Consider the following 8,626-nt stretch of genomic DNA (forward strand, 5'->3'; position numbering starts at 1 on the left):
ACATAAATACACACACACACACACACACACATACACATACATGCATGCATACATACATACATACATACATACATATATATATATATATATATATATATATATATATATATATATATACACACCGGTGTAAGCACATAAATGTGCAACACGGTGGTAAAAAAGAGTACTCAAATACCAGAGGTAGATTAATATGCTTTATTTAAAAGCAGCAGAAATATAACAAAAAACTGTTACTCGGAGTTTCACGTTCCCGTTCATCGGACAGTTTTGTTAGAAAAAAACTTATCCAATGAACAGGAACGTGAAACTCTGAGTAACAGCTTTTTGTTATATTTCTGCTGCTCTTAAATAAAGCATATATATATATGCTTTTAAATAAAGCATATATATATATATACATATATATATATATATATATATATATATATATATATATATATATATATATATACATATATATATATACATATATATATATATATATATATATATATATACATATATATATATATATATATATACATATATATATATATATATATACATATATATATATATATATATATACATATATATATATATATATATACATATATATATATATATATATATATATATATATATATATATATATATATATATATATATATATATATATATATATATATATATATATACGTATATATAAAGTACCAGTTAAATGCTTGAGTCAATGATACCGACTAACCCCATCCGTATTTAATTTCCAGTCTCTTGCCAGTGCCAGAAACAGTTCTCTTAGCTATCATTTTCTCATAATTATCCTATCTTAATTACCTTCCTATCATAATTTCAGTCCTAACAATTATCTCAGTCATCTTTTTCTCATAATATCAATCTCCTATCACCTTACTTACTTACCTGATCCCCTGATAACTTCAATCTAAATCATTATATTTTCTTCATAATTTCAAGTATAACTATCATCTTAACTGTCTTTCCATCGTAATACCTATCCTAATAATCATATCTTCAATCTTATCTGTTACCTTAGCAGTATTTCCTGTGTGGTAAGAAGCTTGCTTACCAATCACATGGTCCCGGGTTCATTCCCACTGCGTGGTACCTTGGGGAAATGTCTTCTACTATAGCCTCGGGCCAACCAAAGCCTTGTGAGTGAATTTGGTAGATGGAAACTAAAAAGAAACCTGTCGTATATATGTATATAAATATATATATGTATGCGTGTATGTTTGTCCCCCACACCATCGCTTGACAACCGATGTTGGTGTGTTTACGTCCCCGTCACTTAGCGGTTCGGCAAAAGAGACTGATAGAATAAGTACTAGGCTTACAAAGAATAAGTCCTGGGGTAGATTTGCTCGACTAAAGGCGGTGCTCCAGCATGGTCGCAGTCAAATGACTGAAACAAATAAAAAAGAAAGAAAAAGAAAATATGTATATACCTACCTATATATGTATACTCTTTCTTTTACTCTTTAACTTGAACAGCATTCTTTTATAAAATAAATCTTTATAAAATTTTATCAAAAGACTTTATCTTGCAGAACCCCAAGAATTTTATGGTGGAACCCTGAGGTTTCTTGGGAATGCACTTTCAGAAACTTTTCCCTTATATTACAGTTAGCTCTTTATTGCAGACCCATGGCATGGTTATCTAACTACCGAGTTTGAGTTTTGTTTCTTAACAGCAGTTTCTGTTTCTAAGTAGCCCCAAATAAGATCTTCCTTGTACACACACACACACACACACACACACACACACACACACACAACACACACAAATACACACACACATCTCCGCAAAAAAAATCCCAAATTTTATTTAATTTGCTTTGCGGGAAGGACTGTTTCAATGAAGTCGCGTCTTGTCCCTACCTTCGAAACACGGAGTAGATGAATCAGATTTATTTTATAAAAGAATGCTGTTCATTCATTTAAATATAATAATTTATTTTATGTTTCAGTTTCTAAAAAGAAATCTTAAGCTTGTTGCAGTCATTGTACTGCGGCCATGCTGGAGCACTACCTTGGAGGGTTTTTAGTTGAACAAATCAAAGCCAGTACTTACATTATTTTCAAAATCTGGTGGTTATTCTATCAGTATCTTTTGCTGAACTGCTAAGTAACAGGGGTGTAAACAAACTATCATTGGTTGTCAAGTAGTGGGGGTGGTGTTGGGAAGACACAGACACAAAAATGCATGCACACACACACACCCACATATACATGGTGCATGGCTCAGTGGTTAGAGTATTAGGCTCATCTCACAATCATGAGGTAGTGAGTTCAACTCCCAGACTGGGCTGTTGTGTTCTTGAGCAAGTCACTTTATTTCACATTGGTCCAGTTCACTCAGCTATAGAAATGAGTTGCGGCATCACTGGTACCAAGCTGTATCAGCCTTTGACTTTCCCTTGGATAACATTGGTGACTTGAAGAGGGGAGACTGGTATGCATGGGCGACTGCTGGTCCTCTATAAACAACCGTGCCTGGACTTGTGCCTCAGAGGGGAATTTTCTAGGTGCACGTGCATGGTCATTTATGACTAAAGTGGGTCTTTGTATAATTATAAACAGGGCAAATTTTAGCCATTTCTCTGCCGACTGGAAAAAGAAATGATGAACAACCTTAATTGATTTTCGAATGTTATTGGGTTCTCATCAGAGGCGTCTACATCATTCTGATAGTCTCCAGAAAAACAAGCAGCCTAACTGCTTATATACTCAACAAATGTAACAGTTATTCTGTAAAGGGATCCCTAATTTGCACACCGCATGTGTTTAACACTATAAATACCAGGGTGGAGTTGATGGCGGAGGGTGAGAGTTTGGTGGAGGTTGGGGGTGATGGTGGAGGCTGGGATTGATGGTGGTGTGGATTGTCTGTAAGATGTAAAGGTATGATATGTGTCTTATATTCTTTTATTCTTTCACCTGTTTCAGTCATTTGACTGTGGCCATGCTGGAGCACTGCCTTAACCCCAGGACCTATTCTTTGTAGACCTAGTATTTTTTCTATCGTTCTCTTTTGCCAAACCGCTAAGTTACAGGGGTTGTAAACATACCAACACCGGTTGTCAAGTGATGGTGGTGGGGGTCAAACACAGGCACACACAAATTTACACACACACACACACACACACACACACATATATATACGACGGGCTTCTTTCAGTTTCTGTCTACCAAATCCACTCACAAGGCTTTGGTCTGTCTGAGTCTGTAGTAGAAGACACTTGCCCAAGGTGTCACGCAGTGGGACTGAACCCGGAACCATGTGGTTGGGAAGCAAGCTTGTGATAGTTTGGAAAATAAGTTTGGCAATTTGCTTGTTGGTCTACTAGTACTACCACTGCAACTACTATTTGTACTACCACCACCACCACCACCACCATTACAACTACCACAGCAACTACTACTACTACCATCACCACAACCACTTCAATCATCATCACCATCATCACCACCATTATCTCTACCAACACTACCACCACCACCACCACCACCACCATAACCACCGTCACCACTACCACTGCGCTACCACCACCACCACTGCCGCCACCACCAGCACCAGCACCACCACCACCACCACCTCCTTCATCACCACTGTAGCCGCCCCCCTACCACCAATGCTACCACCTCCATCACAAACCAACATTAACGCCACCACCACTAGTTCTACGACTTCACCTCTACCACCAACACCATCACAATCACCACCACCACCAACACCACACCAGTGAGGCCGCTGCCACCACCAAGACCACCATCACCGCCACCATCAACGTCACAGCACTGAGGCCGCTACCCCCCCCCCCAAAAAAAAACCCACCGTGACCACCACAACCACCACCACCACTCCCACCAACACCAAGCCTGTGTCGTCACCAGCACCGCCAATAACTCATCAATACGTCACCAACATTACCTTAACCACACGGCTATCATCACCATCAACATCAGCATCATCATCATCATCGGCATCAGCATCATACAGGGGGTCATTACTACCACCACCACCGTCGTCATCATCATCATCATCATCACTACAACACGGTCGTCGTCACCGACCGGGGCCACAGCACGACCAAGACCACCGCCATTACCACCGGTGACGCCGCTGCCGCCTTCACCGCCGCCACCACGATCAACTTCAATTGATCAACACGTCTCTGCCGCCGCCACCACCACCACCACCACGACACGGTCACTACTCACCGTCATCGACTTCGCCGTCACCATAGCGCAGTCATCAACAGTTATTCATCACCACCACCACCACCATCACCACCACTGTCGCTATCACCAGCATTACCATCATCACCAATACCATCACCGCCACCGCTACAGCACGCGTCGTCGTCGTCATCGTCGTCTCCGCTCCACCACCACCACCACAACGCAACTATTATCAACACACCCACTCCCGTCACGCTACCAATCACCGCCTCCGTCTCTCCCACCGCCACCATCATCACCACCCTGTAATACCACTTGTTTACTCCCACTACCCTTCCTACGTCTCCTCCAGCCCCTTTTCTTTCTTTTCCTCCTTCTTACTTTCTGCCTATCCTGTCTTTTTCGTCCTTACTTTCTTCTTTCTTTAACTTTCTTTCTTTCTTTTTTGCTACCTCTCTTCCTCCCATTCTTTTCTTCCTTCCTTTTTTTGGGTGTTCCTTCCATTTTCTCTCCTTATTTCTTCCTCCTATCTATCTATCTATCTATCTATCTGCCTGTCTCTGCCTGTCTATCTATCTGTATCGATCTATTTATCTATCTATCTATCTCCCTTTTGATCGGAAATTTATTTTCTCCTTTTTTTCTCTCGAAAAGAAAAGCTCTACATTATATTTTGTCCCCTCTGTGTTCGGCCCTTTGTGGCTAATAAAGAAAGTTATCTATCTATCTATCTATCTATTTATCTATCTATCTATCCATCCATCTATTTATCTATCTGTCTGTCTGTATGTATGTCTGTCTGTCTATCTATCTATCTATCTATCTATTTATCTATCTATCTATCTATCTATTTATCTATGTATCTATCTATCTATTTATCTATATCACCCCCTCTCTCTGTCTCTCTCTCTATCTTTCTATCTATGTACGTACCTATCCCTTCCTTCCTTCCATTTCATTTTCTTCACTACACTCTCACCTCACCCGCTCACGCCTTATTCTCCCCCCTTCCTTCTTCTTTCATCTCCTCCCTTTATTCCTCCTTCTTTTTACTTCTTTCTTCTTCCTCCTTCTCCTTTTCCCTTCTTCCTTCTTTCATTCATCAATTCAACGTGCGTGCTCGCTCGCTCGCTCGCTCGCTCGCTTCCACCAACTCGTAACAGTTCGGCAAAACCCGTCACATTCCGCCACCGTTCCACGAAGACCGCTACACTCATAGACAACAACAGCCAACAAACTCAGTCTGGCACATGTTTGGCATTTAATAATGGCCGCTTCTCTGTCGAAGGAGTGAATCTCTCAGCCAGCTGGACCACAAAAGCAAACACACAAAAACTAACAAACTAACAACGATACACACATACTTTTGTTGTCTTTTCATTTTGCCAATCACTTCACTTCTAGCTCGTATTATTATTACTACTACAAGAGCTCTTGGTATTACTACTATTGTTACCAATACCATTACCATTACTAATATTATTATTATTATTATTTGCTAAAACTACATTTACTTCTTGCCATGTGAATTACCAAAGGATATTTTATATTTTATACCACTCCGTTCACTTTGTTTTCTTTACTTAAAAGCTTGTCACAACTTCTCCCTTACATTTTAATTTTTTGTCTGCCCCCTCTTTTGGTTTTTAGTCGCTGTTATTATTACTTGATATAATAATAATAATTATTATAATAATAATTGTATAGTAATTTATTGGCTAAAGTGATAGCATCATTATTGTTATCGATTAGCACACACACACCCTACACACACATATACAAAATTTCCGGCCTTGTGTTTATAGACCAAAGGATTATTATTAATATTGTTATTATTGTTATTATTATTATTATTATTATTATTATTATTATTATTGTTGTTTGTCAACGCCGAAACTGGATTTACACTATGTCGGATGAGGAAAAACAGAGTTTTGTGTGAACACAACACACCAACAACAATATCAACAACTACAGAATATAAATATATATATATGTGAAGAAAGAAACAAAACAGAATCAAGAACAAAATAGTAACAACAGAATTTTGTTTAAAAAAATGAAGGAATGTTGTGGATAAGGATTATTGATCGATGCAGGCCAAAAAGCGCTACTTTATAGTGACTACATTTGGAATTGCACTTATTCTCATATTTGGATTTCTCAAGGATCATCATGGCGATATCTCCCTGTTACAAGGGAGAGAAAGTGCTAAGGTCCGCTCTTTCATGGACGAGGACGATGACAAATTTGACGAAGATTTGCACATATCGGCTAAACAACGTCGGACACACAAATCCTCGTTGTTCAACAGACAACAGATTAAGGGTAAGCCCCAACAACATAGCAACGCCTTCTTTAATAAAGACTGTCGGATGGGAACCTGTTTTAATTTTAGTCGCTGCAAAGTGCATGGATTTCGCGTATACATTTACCCCGAACTTGAAAGGGTGTCCAGCACTTACAGCAAAATTCTTACTGTCATACGAGAATCTAGGTACTATACGCCGGACCCGGCTAAAGCATGCATATTTGTGCTATCTATGGACACTTTGGATCGTGATGTTTTAAGCCGGGATTATGTTAAGGACGTACAAGGGAAACTGAACAAATTGGATCTTTGGAATAATGGACAGAATCACATCATATTTAACCTTTATTCAGGGACTTGGCCCGACTATGCCGAGGACTTAGGGTTTGATATTGGACAGGCGATGTTGGCCAAGGCTAGTATATCGAGGTCCAATTTTCGAACGGGTTTCGATGTGTCTATTCCGTTATTTGCCAAGGATCACCCCTTGAAAGGTGGAGAGCCTGGATATCTCCATGTTGCGTCCAACAGCATCCCGTCGACACGACAGTATATTTTATCTTTTAAAGGGAAACGTTATGTCATTGGTATCGGATCTGAGACTCGGAATTCCTTATATCATATTCATAATGGTAGGGACATCGTACTGTTTACCACATGTAAACACGGGAAAGACTGGCAGAATTGGAAAGATGCACGTTGCGAAAAGGATAATGCCGAGTTTGACAGGTAAAGCCTTCTTTTGACTACCTGTGTGTTTTTTTTATTTCTACAAATGTTTTGTCAATCAAACCTTTTATTCATTTAAACACACACAAAGACGGTAAAAAATGTCTTGCATTGCTATCACGTATATACATACATTTACGGGTATATATATATATAGATATATGTACATATATAAACTGATGTAGTGAACATACACCCCTATAACTAAAAGATTACTACCATTTAAAAGCTAACATTTAGACACTTGGAGCTTTCCCCGCAAGGTACCCCCAGGTTATTTTATTGCTATACATCTCAGAATTTCCAGTAAAATTCTAATGAATGGTTTTTTCGTCCTCATTTTTCGAAATTCTTCACTTTTTTCATTATTTTCTTATATTTTGTCCTGGGTTTTTCATAAAACCCGAATTTGTTTCATGTAACGGAACGAACTCTTTCTACTAATACTTAAATAAATTACTACTGCAGTTGTCAAGGTTTTTTTTTTTAATTAATTAATTTCTCTGTCGTTTTTGGTTTTGTTTCTCTATTGTTATATTGAGTTTTAGCCTGTTTAATATCCTGGAATTTCTATGTTTACATTTTCGCCAATATTTACATCAGGTGTAAAATATTTTTGGCTACCGAACGAAGATAACCTCGTTTACTACTAGACCCAGGGTTTTATAGAAAACACGGATTGTGCATCATAGACGGAACGTCGTGTAAACGACCAAGAAAACATCGGTGAAAATTAACTCAGTCATTTCTGTACGGCAATAATAATGACGGATGATATAATAATAATAATAATATTAATAATAATTAGTTCAGTAATTATGATTGTCATGGTTTCTACATTTTAGCACAAGTGCAGAGCATCATCCTTTTGTAGCTATGATAAAACTGAGCTATATTATTCATATATATACATTGTATGTTGTACAACATGTAAATTCTATACAAGTAAACATCATATTTTGTATACCAAAACACATTTCGATGTAGCAGTACATTATATATATATATATATATATATATATATACATGTATGTGTGGGGGTATGTATATACGGGTGTGTGTGTGGCCAAATATAAATAAGAATAGGTCCTTAGCTAAATAGGGGGTAGTTAATAATAAAATGGTAGTTTTTATGGCTTTAATTTACTGTTAAACTTTCAATTAATTGTCGATATTAATCGTTGCCAAAATAAACAACTTGCTTTTTAATAATTACAGTTCAGAAAATTTCTCTGTCGCCGCCTTGTTTTTTTTCTTTTTTCTTACTTTCTTATTTTTTTTTTTATCCGCAGTCAATTAATTTACTAGTATTTATTTTAAAACTTGAGATGAAAGCAAGTGCTTTATTAAATTTCTTAGTACGTTGTTCTTTGGAATTAATTAAGGAACCCTTCCCTTGCGTTT

General features: G+C 37.7%; 1 protein-coding gene across 1 annotated transcript in view; it reads left to right on the forward strand.

The window, feature by feature from the left end:
• Positions 1-5,374: 5,374 nt before the first annotated feature.
• Positions 5,375-8,626, forward strand: part of LOC106867259 (exostosin-1) — a 493,749-nt gene continuing 490,497 nt past the window's right edge. The window contains exon 1 of the mRNA XM_089340725.1: positions 5,375-7,222. Within this exon, the coding sequence (XP_089196851.1) occupies positions 6,276-7,222 (947 nt within the window). The 5' untranslated portion in view covers positions 5,375-6,275. The remainder of the gene's footprint in view (positions 7,223-8,626) is intronic.

This window comes from Octopus bimaculoides, chromosome 23, assembly GCF_046866305.1.
Source record: "Octopus bimaculoides isolate indiv1 chromosome 23, ASM4686630v1, whole genome shotgun sequence".
NCBI classification, from domain to species: Eukaryota; Metazoa; Mollusca; class Cephalopoda; order Octopoda; family Octopodidae; genus Octopus; species Octopus bimaculoides.